Below are 18,472 nucleotides of genomic sequence, written 5' to 3' on the forward strand. Positions count from 1 at the left end.
TATGAAATCAAAAAACAAGAGTCAGAAAGAAGGCAAAGCCAATTATCACAGTCAGGGTATAAATTAGTAAGGTAAAAAATTATCAGAATAACTGCAGAAGTCAGAGATATCATACCATTTCCTTTGGTTTGCAGAATTAACACCAAGTAACAAACAAAAAGTTTTAAAACAAAAAGTATGCATATAGACTTTACTTAATATTTGACAACAAAGTAAGTTATGTTCATTGTTGATAACCATCAAGTGCACCCTTAAGTTTGTGGTGGGAAAGGGAAGAGATAAATAAAATATAATAAAATAAAATAAAAAATAAAATGCATCCAACATGAACTTTTACCGTTTATTATGTTGTGAAACCTTAGTCACCAAATCAAGGTATAAGTCATAACTGCATGGTTTATTATCGCATATTAAATAAGAAAATTATATGGTATGGAAGAAGATGATTATTTTTCAACAGATCAGATGCTTTATGGTTAACTTCTAGCATTTGGAATACTAATGTTTTATAATAGTTAATGCACTTTAAGAGAAAAATGCAGATTTTTTGCTCTATCTCTTATAATTAAAGGAAATGTCTTTCAAACTCTGAGGATTTGGATAATTTAAAATATTCCTGAAATACTAGAGATATTTATTAATTCAGAAGTCAAACAACAAAAATCAGCGTTATATTTTCAAAATTAGCATTTGCGCTCAGAGCTTTTGCGCAAATGCAAAAGTGCTTTTGCAGCTGAGGATGGTGGTTCGGTAAAACCATCAAAACTAGTCCTGTGAAAATTTGAAAATATAACGCTGATTTTTGTTGTTTGACTTCTGAATTAGCATTTGTCTGACGTGTTATTGTGTCTTAAGTACTAGACATATTTGGTTAAAATAAATTTTTCCTGATTATATTAGCATAGATAATATGAGCAATCAGCAAGGGATACATAGAATAATTTGAAACTGATTGAAACTGACCAAATGTTATTCGTTATTGAACTAGACTTCAACAGTTCACTTTTTGTTACTTGTTCAGTGTTATACTATATGATATGAAATACATTATTAAAATGATTCATGAATTAAATAAGTTACCCAACTTGTTATGAAATTAATTTTAAAATCCGAGACAAAATGCAATACTTTAGCTACAGTACTGAATTGCTACATATTTTTTATCATAGTAACCCAATATACACTAAGCAACATTTCAGAATAGTAAAATTTCAGAAAAGTAAAATTTCTAGTTTTTCTAGTCTCATGGATTATGGAACATCAAGCGTTTAAGTCATTTGTAATTTTTTTACCTATTTCATAGAATAAATTTATCAAAATGTTACCATAAAACTACATTAAACTAATCAAGCTACTGAAATCTTTTTAAAGCAACAGCAACTCAATAGGACAAATGATTTAAAGAACATTCTTCGATAAAAAGCTCTGTCAAGAGAATTCTCTAAATTCATTTGGTACGTTCAAAATATAACTTACCTCCTAATGGGAGAGTTTTTTCCAAAGTTGCTTTCCCACCAGGTCCTACTTTAGTGTGAGCTTGTATCTTTAGGTATGGAAAAGATACTAATGTTAATGAAATTAAACTAGACAACATAAAATGTATTTTATTAATGAATTTTTGAATATATTTTATACTACATATAGATAATATCATATGTAGACATAATAGATTAGAACCTACTTCCAAATTTCCAAAGGTATTATTTGCTGCTTAAAATGAGATAACAATGAATGTAATTTAACAATGCATGAGCTAAAATTCCTGCAAAATTTACTGAGACATTTAAAACAATTATATGGCATGTTTATGTTATATGGCAATTACATGAGTACCATAACTGAAAATAAATTAGATGGTAATCAATCGATAATTAAAAACAAATTACTGAGGACAACCAACAGTTTAGACCAACTTTTCTACCAGTTGCACCACTAAACAAAAGATACTTTCCTCCTCCTTCATTTTATTGTAAGCAAAAATATACAAATGATACATTTGTACAATCAACTGTAAGTAATTGGCTTAATGTCATTATCAGTGCGAAGAACAGCAACTAAAGTCAGCTTTCCTGTACATGGCAATCATGTAGAAAGGTTGTGAAAAAGTGTAGGTCGTCTCAAATTTTCTTTTTGTACAGAATTTGCTTAAATATTAAAAAAAATAACAAAAGAATATAAATGTTACATAAATATGATTCTTAAAGCTGTTAATATTATTAAAAAGTAATGAAGGCAAAATTTAATTTACCTCAAATACATACGTCTTTCCTGGTACAAGATTTTTAATAGTACCTTCAGTAACTGTAGGACCAAATTTTTCATACTGATGAAACAACGATCCCTGTGTGAGAGCAAAATACAAAAATTAGAAGTGAAAACTATTAACGGCCTATTTTAACATTTTTCATGCATTTGGTATTAAAATTAAATGTATTTAATAACATTTTGAAGCTAAAAAAAGTAACTTCATAATTAATCTAAAACAATAAACTTATAAACTGTCAGAATTTTGCTTGAAATTTGACTAAAATTTTGGTATAGGAAAGGGCATAAAAATAAAAATCTTTAGAAAACTATTTAATACCCAATCCCAGGCATGACATTTTTATTCCTTAAAACAATATATATATATATATATTGTATATATTGAATTTCTTTATTAATCAGCTATATAAGTTTTAACAGGTCTTATAAAAATGTAAGAATGAAAATTAAATTATTTAATTCCTGCAAATCACTCAGAAACTATCTGCTTTTCAAAAAGTGCGCTTCATTAGCAAACAATTTAACCTCAAAACTGTCTCATATGCAGTGAAAAATGATCTAAAGAAAATCTAAACAAGAAATTTGCATCATATGTATGAAACCCAGGATGAAACTACTCATGCTTAATGGTTTTATCTACTCCAGAATATCCTGAATAGTATAAATCAAAATTGAATTATAACCAAAAGTACTTATAAAAGGTTAATAACAGAAAAAGGTGTTCATGGCTGAATATCTATGTACCACAATTCTTTGGATTTCAAGTGCACTTTTTGTTCAAATTATTAAGACCTAAATTTAGGGAAGGGCCTAAGTCAATATTTTATCTTTTTATATGTAATGAACATTCTCAATAAATTAGGCAGCTTATTATATTTATATTAGAATGCAAAAAAACACGTGGACATACAATCTAAAATTTAAATTAAAAAAAACCAATTAGATATGATGTGGAGCAAATAAAAAATAAATATTATTTATATTCAATTAACCCATACTCTGAGTTTCACAATCAGAAAAATTCATGCTGTGAAGAGAACATTGGTAACTTCCACTACAAAACAACTACTACTACTTGGTGAAAAAATTGTACAGGACCTCTTAAAAGTATGTATTATGAGAATATAATCATAATCTCAAAACTAATTGCAACTGTAAATTTAATAAATTGCACATCTTTTTAAAGATAATTTTAGGTGTGATTCAAAACTTTTTTGCCATTTTATAAACAAAGAATTACATGAAAAGTTACAAAAGAAAAAGGGCCCATAAAAAGCAAATTCAACCAATAAAAAAGTAAAACAGCTTTTTAAGTCCATTTTTTGGAAGAACTTCTGACAGAAATATTATTAATTATGGTACACTAATTGCAATAAAAGATATGTATGAAGGTATACTGCTTGCAAGTAGATGTATGTTTCTTTGCCTCAAGCATAATTTTTGCTCGTGAACATAAATTAAACTCGGGCTTATAGTTTAATATAACAGATTTCAGCTCAAAATAAGTTAATAATTTTATGTTTCTTGTAATCCTTGTACAGCAAAAAGGTCAATTAGTATGATGTTCATTATTCTTTAAGATTTAAAAGTAAATAGTTTTCATGTATAAAACTTCTTAAGATATTAGTAATGAAAAGGTTTACTGGGTCAGCTACAAAGTTAACAACTAGTTTTGTACAATCCAATACAGTACTCTTACCTAATCGAATCAGAAACTATTTTAGAGTTTCTCTCTAAATTAGATCAAATTATTATCAAAATCATATATTAATAGCCACTGAAAATGATAAGCTCTAGTAAATTTGCTCATTGTGAAATTTGTACACGAAGGCATGCAGTTTCTTGCATTTAACTTATAAATGTAGAATGAACTTCTTATTAATTAGAACTTTTTTCTGTGAGCACCTTATAGAAAGTTATATTTTATTTTTACATCACTTTAAACCCCAGAGTTATAATTTTTTTCAGAGTTCTCCACCTTATTTTGAGAATATTTGTAGATGGACAGGCATATCTAGGATAAATAACTAAGGAAATAAATGAATATATCTACCATTTTTATAATCCTATTAATGCGTAACACTGCACAGATTTTTTTGCCTTTATATCACTTAAAAACTGTTTGTGTAATAGCATAATCACATGCAATATACAACCTTACAATTCATATAAATAAATACATAATAACTAATCAAGTTCAAAATGTGGATAAAGTTAACCTTAGGACTAATAAAGAAGATGAGTTTACCTTGACAAAATATGTTATTACAAAACCAGTTAATATTCCATTTTGTTCACTGCTTGGAAGAGACCACTGGAGAGTTATCACATTGGGTTTCACTGAGACAGCTTGAAAATTATTAACTTTACCAGGCACTAAAATGCAGATGAGAAAAATTATTTTTGTACATCTAGTTGAAATCAATGCATTTTGAATAATAATCAGAGCAGTGATAAATCCTAAATTTTGTTGAATCAGAATCATAAAAGGTTTTTGAATCTCTTGAACCTTTCATATAACAATAATAAGAAAAAAATAATGTTATTAAATGCTTTTTATAAACCAAACTTAAAAATTTGAATTTAATGGAAGTTTTTAAGAATGCAGTTTTAAAAACTCAGCAATATTTATTAAGAAGAAGACACGAAATTTAATAAATGAAGTACGATATTAAATCTTTTTAATCTTGAGGCTCTTTTTTTCAGTATAATTTGACAGAAAAGTTTTAACAGTGATTAATGTTTTTTAAACAAGGGGAGAGAGAGAATTATTATTAACATAGCTAAACAGTAAATTCTCACCAGAAAATTAATCATGTTAAACAACGTGATGCTGGCGATCAAGGTCCAATGAAACTAATATTCTTTACTAAAGAATGCTTCTAACGGATAGCAATAAAACTGGTCTTTCTAAAGTTTTGATTCAAAACTTGTAATGCTTTTTATGTTATGAGTCATAAGATATGAATGATGAAAAAAACCACAAATCTTAAAGCTCTTACACAATTCATGGAGTCTGAATATCCTATCGATAACAATAATACACTTAGTGAATTTCTTTCAGTCTTGCAAATACAGAATTACTTTGCAAACTTTAACTTTATATCAGCTTCCTGCTTTAACCCCCTTCGAGCAGGGTAGCGCAAACGCGCGCTTATCGCGGAGGCCGTCAGTGTCTTACGCAAGCGTCTGTACAGAGCCGGGGGCTTTTTAGCTACTAAGCCTAAATCCATGAAATTTCTGAAGTATCAACGCATTGTTTAATAATGCTCTATAGAGTATTTAAACGGCTTATGCTTTATAGATATTTTTATACTATATACTTTAATTACCTTATTTCTTGTTTAAATGCATATTTTACACATTTTATTTTCATTACTCACCATTTTATGACTTTTAACATTATACATCTGAAAACTAAATATATTACTTAAAATTCTCTTTTCCTATGAAAAATTTGAAAACAGGGATCTACACACAGTCCTACGTTACATTCCTTGCAATCGTAATAACTCATTTGCCGTTTTGGAGGATTTTTCCGGGAATGTGAACAAACGAAGCATCGTCGTCTCATTTTCTTATCAGTCTCTTCTGAACAAAGTTTTCGAAAATGTCTTTCAGTTAATCTTTCAGAATCAATATCAGAATATCAGAATTTCAGAATCAATATCTGAAATATTTTGCATCATTTCTGATTTTTCATGCTCTGTTAAACATTTTCGACGCTTCCGACATTGCAACGGTAAAAACAGAAAGAATTCACGTCTAACAAGATCTAATTATTTTCTAAAAACTGAACTACAAACCGAAATACCCAACGCTTTAGCGCAAATAAAACTTCTCTATTTACAATAAATAACTACCATGTGCGAATAAAGTGCGATTTAAAGAGATATCATAAATCACGCCATTCGGAAACATTTATTTCCCCTTTTGTTTATATAATCAAAAACACATGTATGTGAGTCATGCTTCTCTCATTTCGAATAGAAGGTCTAATGTACATGTATCTGAAACCATATGAACATACAGTGCTATCTTGTGGCAGAAATTATAGTTTTTAAAACGTTCCAGGACACTGGCACAAATATGTGACAGTCGGTAGTGAACGGGAAAACGCTCTGGCACGCCTGGCGTGTCGGCTGGGAAGTGAGTGTGTTCGTTGCTGGCATGTAGACGTGACAGTTGGCGCGAAGGGGTTATGAAAATGACTAGAAAGAGAATAGGAAAGGATCTTACCTGATTCTAAAGTATGAAACGTTCTTGAAACTGGGTGACCTCTTATCGTAGTAGAGGTGTCATACCCACTAAGGACTGAAACCAAAAATGTATAATTATGGTGAGGTTTCAAGCCATTGTAACTGATTCGATTTAATATAGTGACATTTTTTATAAGATTTCCTTCATGATCTTGGTACTGCACTTCATAACCATCCTTATCGCCATCAGGAACATTCCATGTCAAAGTAATTTCAGTGTCTGTTATTTTAGGTGCTGTGATTTCTCCAACAGATTCAGGGTCTAAAAATCAACAAGTTTGCATTTAGCAAATTGGTTTTAATACTCTATGTGCATAAATGACATAACATTAATGATGCAGAACGAAAAGATTTTGCAGTTGTACCAAAATATGCGCTTAGACACATGAGTATTACAAGTAAATAATTTGCTGTCTTAAAATATTAAAAAAATTTCAATGACTATGAGAAATTTAACTGGAGAATACTGTAATGATGTAAATAAAATTCTAAAAAGTATGGAAAGCGACCTGTTAACTAGCTTAAGCTTAAATACTTGTACCAAGTTAAGCATTACTTCCTTTATTTTTAAAATTTCATAATAACAATTTCTTATTGCACAGGAAGAACTAATTACATGATTAGAATTTTTCATAACAGTAATTCATACAGGGTGCAGCAGCGTTCATAGCGTAATTTGACTTGCACAATGATGTACTGCATGAATGCACGTCAGCTTGTGCCACATTCATGTACTAATGAGCTGCCATTTCGAGTGTGACAGTGATATGGATCATTGGAGTGCACATCATCGTGCTTTTGCTGTTGAAAGTTATTTCAAGAATAACTACTCTGTTATTGCTACCCAGCATCCATTTCAGCAACATTTCAACTTGAGATGTTATGGGAAAGTTCCAGATGGACGGACCATTGCAACAGACATTTCCAGGTAGAGTAATTTCCCGTTTTGGTGACACTTCCTAGCCACCTCGCTCACCTGATCTTTCATGTGCCGACTTTGGGGGCACCTGAAGCAAGAAGTTTTCCAAACACATTGTGTCACCAATCCTGAGTTGAAGGATGGCATCCGAACTGCCGTCGGCAACGTCCCAGGGAATATATTACGCCGAGTTATGGCAAGCTTTCAACGCCGCCCAGATGAATGTGTTGTGCAGAGGGAGCATCATATTGAAAAAGTAATCCACGCAACAGCCAATGACTTGCACATTAGTAAATGGCATACTTTTAACTATCAATTGACATAAGAGGATATAAATAAATTACGGTTACTGCCTTATGGTGTGCTTTTAATATCCTACTATGAATGCTGCCACACCTTATATATATATGTAATTCATACATTCATTTTGATTTGAATAAGGCATTTAGAAAATAGAATGTATGGTAAAACATAACTTACATAATCTAGCCTGCCGGTCTATAGGCACACTATATACTCCACCACTTACGGTCCATATGCTTATATTGTACAGACGTCCAGGAATTAGATCATCAAAAATCACCAGACGATTTGTATCATTTTGAAGTTTTTCTTGGGCAGGAATGTTTGTCCCACTAAGTTGGAATCGATATCTGTCAAAAACAACATTTCGTATAGGAGTAGGAGTGTACTTTATTCCAAGTGTTTTAGTCTCCTGTTCATCAGTGACAATGTGAATAACAGAATCAATAACAGGCTCTGAAATACAAAAATAATTCTATTACAATGAAGGAATTAAGTAAATGAAACAAAAGAAATAACAAGTCATATAAATAGAAAAGTTCTGAATGGAGTTTTTTTATATATATTTTACAAATAGCTTATATTTTGGACTTGTCAATTTAAACAAATCATTTAATCAAACAATTACACAGTAACATATATTATTATTTACATGATTCATATAAAATGAAATACATTTTTATTTATATATCAAGTATTTTTTTTCTTTTCTTTCCCCCTTCTCTCTTTGAAATACAGAGGTAGGTTCAAAAACGGGCAGAACTTAAAAATGCATATCTGAATGGACATAAACTGCATACAGTTTAGATGGAAAAAGTGCAGTAAAACATAATTAAATAATTATACCATAAATTGAATTTTGACTATTGTTAAGGAAAAAATTTTTTCTGAATTACAAAAAAAGCATCAAGAACAGATTATATTTTGAATAATCAGAAATTGGCCAGTACAGAAATAAAACTTTGGAAAAAGTATACAACAGCTATAATTCAATTTACGAAACATTTCTCTATCATAGATGATTTTTAACAAGCTATTTCATAAGATGATTTTTTAACAAGATACGAGTATTTGATTATTAACAGCTATTGTAAGCTTGCATTGCTCTTTTATGCATGAATAAATTGTTAAGCTTATTCAGCATGAACAGATCATTCACACTTGAACGCAAAACTGCACTGTAAATTAAATTACTTGTAAATACAGCTTCTGTTAAAAGTAAATTTTATTATAGTACAGCACTGTTTAACTTGATTAATTAGGGAGGCCATTTCACATGGCATCATTTTGCCAAACTGCATGGTTGCTATTTTCAGTTATAAAAGGCTTAAGCAATAGATATATTACAACACATTTTCCATCTTTTTATTCTTTAGTAGCATAAGTAATCTTTTATGTTTAATCTCTCAATATTAGAATGCAGCTAGCAGCTATACAGTGTTATTTAATAAGCAGCAATATACATATATATATAAGAAAATCATTTTCTGGCAAAGATTTCACTGAAAACTGTTTTGCATGCAATACACCAACATGATTTTCTTTACATAAAATAATAATAATAATAATAATTTAGCTCTAGGAAATGAAAAAATAAAAAAGTTATTTATAAAAACTTGAATGCAATTAAGTTATCAGACTCACACTATTATTTTTCTCCACATTTTTGATCAAGACAGATTTGGATAAGTGAGGTTTTACCACCATGGAATATAAAAGTAGACTAAAAACTCACTTGTTCTAGTTTGAAGTCCAATGCCTTCACTCCGCAGACTATGGCTCACAACATAGAAGAGGAACGAATAAAGTTCTCCAGGCTTAAGATCATTTATCATGCAACTCATTACACCATCTGGACGAGAATCATTTGCAGGTACCTGTGAAAATCGTTTATGATTTGATTAATAAGCATTTTAAACATTACATATACGAATGAATGAATAAAATATTTAGAACATTTGTATTTTTTATAAATTAATTGAGAGTTTAAGAATAAATAAAACTCTTTAAAAGGAATAAATAAAATAAAAATATAAAATTCTTACAAACCTGATGAGATAGTTGTGCAATTGGAGATTTCACAGGATAATAGTTGATAATATAATAATCCTTTTTCCCTGATGGTATATTCCATTCAAATGTAATATTATATGAATCAAGAATATGACGTACATGCTTTATTGGATTGGGATCTAAAATTTACATATCAGAAGTAAAATTGAGTTGTTAAAATAAAATCATTCATGAATGCAGATAATTAAAGCATTTATAAAAGCAATGTTTTAAAAACTTACACATTGTTTGTTCAACAATTTTTGCATCAGGACTTTCAACTTTGTTGCTCATTGAAACAACCTGAACCTCATATTTTTCTCCTGAATCAAGATTTTTTATCTCACAAGATGTTGCATTTACTATAACTGTAAAATATATACAAATGTTATAATTTTCAGAAACATTACTTGCTCATTAGTAAAAAAATTATTTATGCATAACAATAATCAAAACTTTTGAGTGATAGCTTCATACCCAATGATTTTACTCATATTGTTTGGTAACCATAACATGCAGCTTAACTTGCATATATAACAACGATCAAAAGTAATAGCATAAATTAAACTTTCAGATGACATGGAAGCTTATTTTTAGTCGCTTAAAATATAGAAAATATTTCATAGGTAAAAAACTGAAAGGTTAAATATGATCAATAGTGAAAATACACCTACCAACTTCTTTCCACAGGATACTATCAAATGCGCGATAACGTACAATATAGTGATCAATTACAGACTCATTTGGTGCAATCCAAGTCAAAATCATTGTTGAATTACTTGCTTTCACAATCTGAACATTATGAGGAGATTTTGGTGCTAAAAAATAGCAAAAAAAGAAAATTCACAAATTAATGACTCTTTATTACTGTGTATAATCATGAACAAATGCGATAAAAAGAAATTCAGATAACAGACAGACATAATTGAAAAAAGCATGGGTAATTAGGAAAACTGAGCTGTGAAGTCAAAAAGGGGGGGGGTGCTCAAATGAAAATAAGGAAAATTGTGGACTTATGCAAGAATGGAAGGGAAAATTAATAATGCAGGCATTATTGGGTTACAATCATTAAAAACATTTGCTCTAATTTTTCTATATGTTTAATTGATAATACATGTTAAAACCAGCAGAATATTCTGCAAAGCTTTGTACACTAAAATATATGTTATGTGTCTAAATTTTAGTTTTAGCTGCATAATACACAATTATCTAATAAACTTGCATGATATTTCTATTAAAAGGTTGAATTTGGCAAGTCAGTTACTCTTGATTTAGAAATACAAGTGATAGATTAAAATTATGAAGATTTTTAAGGATAATTATTTAATTGTGATGATCAACTATGATTTTCCCTCCAGTATGATGTTATTACAATTCTTGAATTCACAATGAAAAGTAGTGTTTTCAAGAAATCTGGTAAAATTTATAGTAGTGTAATTACTACATGGTATTAATTCAGTAATAAAAGTTTCTAAATTAGAAATCTAAGAATGTATATTGCATAAACAGCATATGCAACTTATACAAATAATGAAACATTATATTTTATTCAGAAGATCACACTTCATAGCATTATTTCCTGCACTATGTTTTATTCCATACATCATCCCACAAGTTTATACATTCTGTGAAAAGTTTATCATATTTTCTTTATCGAAGATCCCCTCAGAAAAGCATTATACATGGATTTGTAGGTGCTAAACTGTATTATTATGATCTGCACTAGAAATAATAATATTCTATTAGAGGAAATGCTTGCAAAGAAATAATGTCTCAAGCTACCGTATATTTACTGCAGAAGGCAGAAATGAGTATATAGCTGAACAGCACCCTACTGGAATGCAATAATAAAGTTTTATTACAAAAAATAATGTGAAATAATGTGAAAAATGAAATTTTAAGAATGCAAATTCATGGCTAGATTACTTCTAAAAACCAACAAATATAATTAGGTGCTAAAGGCAACTTATCCATATCCCAATATTAAATGTTGTCATAAAATAAAAACAAGCATAACCAGTACAATGTTCTGCATTATAAAGAATGCAGTGCCATATTTAAACCAAGTTTTCAGTTTCAAAAAAAAAAAAAAAAAAAAATTATTAAAGCTGATTTTTGTCATTTTAATAGCACTCATCCCTCCATTTCTTCAAGTGATGGTAGATGGTGATTCTTTCTTCAATGATGGTAGATTGTGACTATGTGTGTGTGTGTGTGTGTGATTATGGCAAAGCCTCGAGGGCTATCTGCCTAAAAGGAGGGATGCCTTCGTGGAGGACTTTCTAAGGGAAACTGGCTCGTATACACGTTACACATGGGGAAAACCACGAAAACGCCCATGCAGCCAGCCCGTTCGCGGGATTTGATCCTCGGACCGAACTACCAGTGTTCAGCGATTTTACCGCTCGGCCGCTGGTGGGCTAGATTGTGACTATGAATCATAAACATATTAAAAGCCGTGATTGGAAACAATACACGGTTTCAACAATGGCACCACATCTTAATAAATAGTAAACGGTGAAAGTGACGATGTCTTTGTGACCTACTACATAATTAATTTATATTTTTCTGTTGTTCATCTCCTTCGAAATCCTTATAACAAGAGGAACAGACCAATTAAATATTAAGATTAATACATTAATTTATGTGAGAAGACATTCTAACCTAGAAAAAAATATACCATATTTACTTGCATGTTTATTGGCCCTCTATAGTTTTTATAGTATGTGATTCTGAAGCTCCTGATTTTAAGGTGCAGCATGCAAAGTATGAAAGGATAGCACAATGTATTATGTAATGAAAGAATTAACTGCAGCGGATTTCTTTGAAGTACAGAATATAGTATTGATAGCACATCTATTCACATAAACTTTTAATATATCTAGTTCTTTTTTTTTTTTTTTTCCTTTTCTTCTCAGAAATGATATACACCATGTAATTTTCTCTTCTTGAGCTTCAAAAGTTAAAAATTAGTAAAATTAGGAAAAGGATATAAGAGTAAATACACTATTTACAAGCTAAAATTTCTATTATACGAGTAGTGATTAATATGAAGCACTTAAAAAATTATATTGAGAAAAATATGAAGCATTTAATTTCTTGTGATATAGATTTGATTGTGATTTCTTGAAATGAATGTTAGGCATTAAGAATCAGTTATAAAAGCTTAAACATAACCCTACCATAGAAGTATGTATGGACACTATTACTGTGAAAAACAAGAATACAAATACTTATTATTTGCTATAATAATAAATCTCATAAATAATGAAAGGAATATACACATTTCTCTCTAACATGGTCAGAACATATTATTTTCATACAGTTGAATGATCATACATGGTTTCAAATGCAAATATTTGATTCCTTAAATTATATTAATTAATACAAGCTTTTACCGATTTATTGATTGGAAAATTTTAAGATATATATTATCTTAATTTATAATTATTTCAATAACATTTTTTACGTAGTTTCTTTAATTTGGGCTTAAAATTTACTAGATCAAAAGATAAATGGTGTCAGCAGATTTATTTCATGAAGTCATTCATTTGGACATGCTCTGTTTGTGAACTTTTAATAGTTTTCATCTTACATATTTAAAAAGAAAGAAAAATTTGATGAAATTTTTAAAAAATAATTTAAATTTAATAGTTTACCACTATTTCAATATACTTAATGAAATGAAATTATCTCCATACCAAGTTTTGAGTTTCAGCATAAGAAAGAAATGCCCTACATACTGATGTATACAAGATTTATAGCTTGGTGCAAGTAAAAATTCTGCATCATTTCATCAAAGCATATTTTCTTCATCTAACCAAATTTTAAAAATTAATTTAGATGCTTGCATTCATAAATGATATATGAGTTTAAAGATACTTTTGCAGAGAACTCAAAAGATTTCTAAGCTTTAAAATTACAACATTATTGCAAATATTATGAATGAGAAAATGAAAAAAAAACTGAGCTAATATAAGAAATTTTGATGGTTCTTGTATGAAAAAACTGTAAAGTTAATATAAGTAATTTTTATGGTTCTTGGAAACTACTTATAACATTGAAATTCAAAAGAAAATAATAAAGTGAAACTACAAAATATTACAAATATTAAACTTACAAAATATTACATTTTACACTAAGACATACATTTTAAACAAGTTTTTTCTTATACAAGTTATTAACATTATTATATTATTGTTAATATTTAATTATTGTTATGTTATTGTTAATATTTAATTGAAAAACATTTGTTTTTAATTATTAATGCACATGGGGATAGTATTAAGAAGTTTACAAAAGTAAATATCATCTGCATATTTCCAATGGGAGTGAGATCTGGCAATAGGGCGGCGATTTCAGTTTTTTAACTGATTCAGATGAAAACCATCTGTCTACTGTTTGTGCTGAATGGCATAGTGATAATTGTTTTGAAACATGTTAACAGTTGAGAGAAGCATTTTTCTCAAGCACATTAATATATCGGCTATATTTTCTTCTATCATGTTAAGTTGGCCCACTTCACCTGTTTTAGATACAACCCCATATCATAACTGCAGCATAATGCTTTACTGTTACTGAAACGCAGTATTGTTTAAGATGGCAATGTACAAATGTGGCTTCTTTATAGGGTGGCAAAGAAAGCATTGATTCATCATTAAAGATAACTTTGCACCATTGAACCCTAGATCATCAAACATGAAGTCCTTATTGTAGTCACTTAATTGCAGCTTCTTTTTTTAATTAACGAAAGTTTTTTTTCATAGACTCGTGGTCTCTTAAGGCTTTTTATTCAAATCCAATCTACAGTCCACCTGAAAACATTGACAGAACAACATATCTGCCACTGCCTTAATGCTTTACAACTATCAAAAGAATAAGACTGGTCATTTCATGAAAAACTTTTTTTTTTTTTTTACTTTACCTTTCTGTTCTGACCTTCCAAATTTCTCATTAAATTGAAGTTACTAATGAATCTACTAAGTGTTGAATGATAGCTGCCAGAATTCCTAGAAATTTGACAGCAAGCTTGCCATGTGTAATTATTTTGTTTGCAAATGACACTTATTACACTAATATAAAAGAAACCAAAATCTTAGAAGAAAGCAATAATCTTTCTTTTATTGGTAGAATTTGAACATCAGAGAAAACTACAGCAGATTAAAAAGAAAATCATTAATTTTTTTTTATTCAGCCATTCTTTCTTTTATAAATTTTCAAAGAATGCTGCTATTTTAAAATATGTTTTGAATGCTATATAAAATTACATTTAAAATAATGTATAGTTTCTTAAAATTTGGAATTGATGTTAATTTCTGAAATGTGCTCATAATTCATATTTTAAAGAGATATTTCAGAATTTTTGCACCAAGCTTTATACGTTTCATGCATTTTAAAAGTACAAAGGATCTTTATAATTAAAAGGAAAATTTTTAAGCAGTTAATTTCCCCTCCCCATTTCTAACAAATAACTGTTAAATATAAAATTTGAAGAGTTTTGCTTTTTAAGAAAAAAACTAATTTCAGTTTAATTCAAAATGTCTTTGTATTACTAACAGTTGTATGTTAAACATTAATGATGATTTTCATAGAAATTTAAGAAACTGTATTTAACAACAAAGAACAGTAGCAATTTACAGATGTAACATTACAGGTAAAAATAATTTCAATTATTAATTTTTGATAAATTTTTAAGTCATGTATTTAACCCCAAAATATGATTTACTAGAAATTTCAGAAACAAAATAATGTTCTTGAAATAAATCTATTAAAGAATTAAATAGCATGAAAAATATTTTACCAACAGTCTGGTAGTAAGAATGTGGTTCGCTTTCTAAGCCATAGCTAATGGCATAGACTTTAATCTCATAACTAGCACCAGAATACAAATTATTGATTAGCAGCCAATTATCTTTAGTGGTATTAGTCAATATTTCGCCACTATCATTTCTCAGCCATACGACAGTATACGAATCCTGCCTGCTTGTAACATCCGATTTCCAAGATATATTCCAACCAAGCTCCACAGGTTCTAGCATTTCTATGACTGGAGGTGAAGGCTCTAAAAACATAAAGATAAAAATATTAATAAAAAGGGCATTGACAAGATATAAAACAGATTTTATATATTGCACAGTTTCTTGGTTATAAACTTGAGTTGATTTCATGCATACATTTCATACATACATTTAAATTCAATTTTTGGGGCTCTGAGTTATAATTATGGCAATTAAACGGTAAATATTTTGTTAATATATTAAACATTGTTTTACAGCATTTGCATACACACACACACTGGCATACCTATAAGCTTTTTTTTAAATTTAGTTAACTTGAATTTTTACTAACATGCTAATATTCTTGTTTTCTCTAATAATAATTAACAAAGAAAATATTAGATGTCCTAGACCTTACTTCGATTAACTTAAATTTTACAAAAATTTGCCCATTTTTAATATTAATGAAGAAAGACATTTTTTATTAGTAAGATGAACTAAGTTTGGAATGATACTAATTTAGGAAAGACTATTGTCCGCTCCAAATAGAAATTAACAAAAATGAAAAAAAAGCAAAAATTTCTAAAGAGTATTATATACTTTTAAACATACTCTGCTATGATATATAGAAAGGGACACACATAAATCATAACTGCTTGATTTTGCTTTCTTTTAATAGAAGTCTTGCTGTTTACAATGTGACTTTTGGGAACAAGCATGCAAAACAGGCTTATGAACTTCATTACTGAGCACTTTTTTACTTAGTTTCAAAATTTTAAAATACTTGGCTTAAATTTTTAAAATTTTGCAGATAAAAAATAAGTAGTAAGTGCCAAATTACTACCCATTTGCTATATTCTGAATTACACTTACAAAACATATTAATTTTCATCTTGGGGAAAATAAATTATTAAATTTAAGTACGCTAGCACTGACACACTATTTCCAATGATGAATTAGATTCATCTGCATTCTAATCCTTAATTTCTTATAAAATAATTCACTTTGACTTACTAGTAGCTTGGTAAACAACACTGGCCTCACTAGGAATTCCATGACTTAAAGCTACTACACTTATTGAATAATTTCTCCCAGGAAGTAAATCGCTCAATTGATACTGAGTCTCATGGACAACTTGTGGAATCCCATCACCGTTGTAGGCTTCCAATTCGTGGTTACTGACCTGTACAAAGAAACAGATGGAACCATTTAAATGCTCTCTTTGGACATTTCAAAATCAGAACTTCCAAAGTCATTCTTCCTGCTAGTAAAACTTCAGATTTGTACATTAGAGTACATAAAATATTGAAAAATAGTTTATTCAGAAATCCTATCAATACATGAATATATAAAACTTACAAAATAGGAATCCTGGAGACTATTGTTATGAGGTTCCCATTGCACTAAAATTTCTCCAGCTTCGATGGCAGTTGAATTAAGATTTATAACAGGAAGTGGTCCTGAAAAAATAAATAAATAAATAAATAAATCGATTAAATATTAATTTAAACTTGTCAAATGTGAATATAGTGCTGTCAATTCATGCTGGTTACTTACAATCATTACCTAAATTCTGTCATATTTTAAATTCTTTCTTAGCTAGTGAGAGTAATTTCAAAACAATTTTTCAATTAGTCATTTTTTTCTGGTGATCTTTAGCTCAGTAAACCAGCAAATCCCAAAATATAACACAGAAGTTATATGATATATGACACAGAAGTCAGTTAAGCCAAGCTTAGAATCTAAGCAAAGAATTTTTTTTTCAGGAGTTTCCAAAGCCCATTTTCCCACCTTTCATGAAAGAAAAAGATGATTATGAGAAATTACGGAATGATTTTGTGCTTGATAAAATATGGTGTACTAGGTTCTGAACCTACAGGCTCAGGATATAATTTAATATAATTTATGCGTTACTAACAAACAGTACACTGCTAAAATTCAGTTAAAAGCATGCTTTTTTGGTACTTTTACTAATTGCACTTAATTTTGTTCACATGATTGATAAAATATAGTGCTCTAGGTTCTGAAGCTACAGGCTCCGGATATGATTTAATATAATTTATATGTTACTACCATACAGTATACTGCTAAAATTCAGTTAAAAGCATGCTTTTTTTTTGTCTACTTTTACTAATTGTACTTAATTTTGTTCACATGATGGTGAATTCATTATCATTACCAACCATTTAAAGGTTTTTAAATTCTTGCATATTTGAAAAATCTCTACCTTTTCTTGAAAGAATTTTATAAAACAAAAAAGTTAATTTCATTTAGTCCCTTCTAATTTTTGAATTAATTAACCAAAGTAATATTTGTAGTAGTGGGTAACATCTGTGTAGTTGTTTATCAAGTGATCCCTGCTGATGCGAGTACTCCTGAGTTTCTGTTGAAGTTTTGGTGAGTGATTTAGGAGCTTGTTAAGCATTCACGAAACAGCCCACGTACAGTTTTTAGTTTTGTAGAGGATGCACTTTCCTCTTTGTTGCACTCTGATTTTCTGTTGAAGGAGGCTCGAGGCCTATTCCCAGGCGATAATCAGGACCTAGGCAACAAACATAGTCTCTAGTTTATAGTAAAAATAAGAAAAGCTACCAAATTTTAAGAAAGGTAACTGAAGCTTGCGGCTTTACTCTTATATGTGCCCTAAAGATCACCAAATGTGGCGATATGTGTTCTGC

General features: G+C 29.3%; 1 protein-coding gene across 1 annotated transcript in view; it reads right to left on the reverse strand.

Annotated features, from left to right (window-relative positions):
- LOC118183176 (tyrosine-protein phosphatase 10D-like) overlaps positions 1–18,472 on the reverse strand; it is a 131,983-nt gene that overhangs the window by 34,667 nt on the left and 78,844 nt on the right. Inside the window, exons 7-18 of the mRNA XM_035352621.2 lie at positions 17,154–17,254; positions 16,809–16,977; positions 15,599–15,859; positions 10,473–10,616; positions 10,041–10,166; positions 9,796–9,938; positions 9,482–9,623; positions 7,924–8,202; positions 6,505–6,786; positions 4,514–4,641; positions 2,249–2,341; positions 1,477–1,543 (exon numbers count right to left, since the gene is read on the reverse strand). Coding sequence (XP_035208512.1) covers positions 1,477–1,543; positions 2,249–2,341; positions 4,514–4,641; positions 6,505–6,786; positions 7,924–8,202; positions 9,482–9,623; positions 9,796–9,938; positions 10,041–10,166; positions 10,473–10,616; positions 15,599–15,859; positions 16,809–16,977; positions 17,154–17,254 — 1,935 coding nt within the window. The remainder of the gene's footprint in view (positions 1–1,476; positions 1,544–2,248; positions 2,342–4,513; positions 4,642–6,504; positions 6,787–7,923; positions 8,203–9,481; positions 9,624–9,795; positions 9,939–10,040; positions 10,167–10,472; positions 10,617–15,598; positions 15,860–16,808; positions 16,978–17,153; positions 17,255–18,472) is intronic.

Source organism: Stegodyphus dumicola, chromosome X2 (assembly GCF_044657685.1).
Source record: "Stegodyphus dumicola isolate Sdum_Otavi_A_Nest chromosome X2, ASM4465768v1".
Lineage (NCBI taxonomy): Eukaryota > Metazoa > Arthropoda > Arachnida > Araneae > Eresidae > Stegodyphus > Stegodyphus dumicola.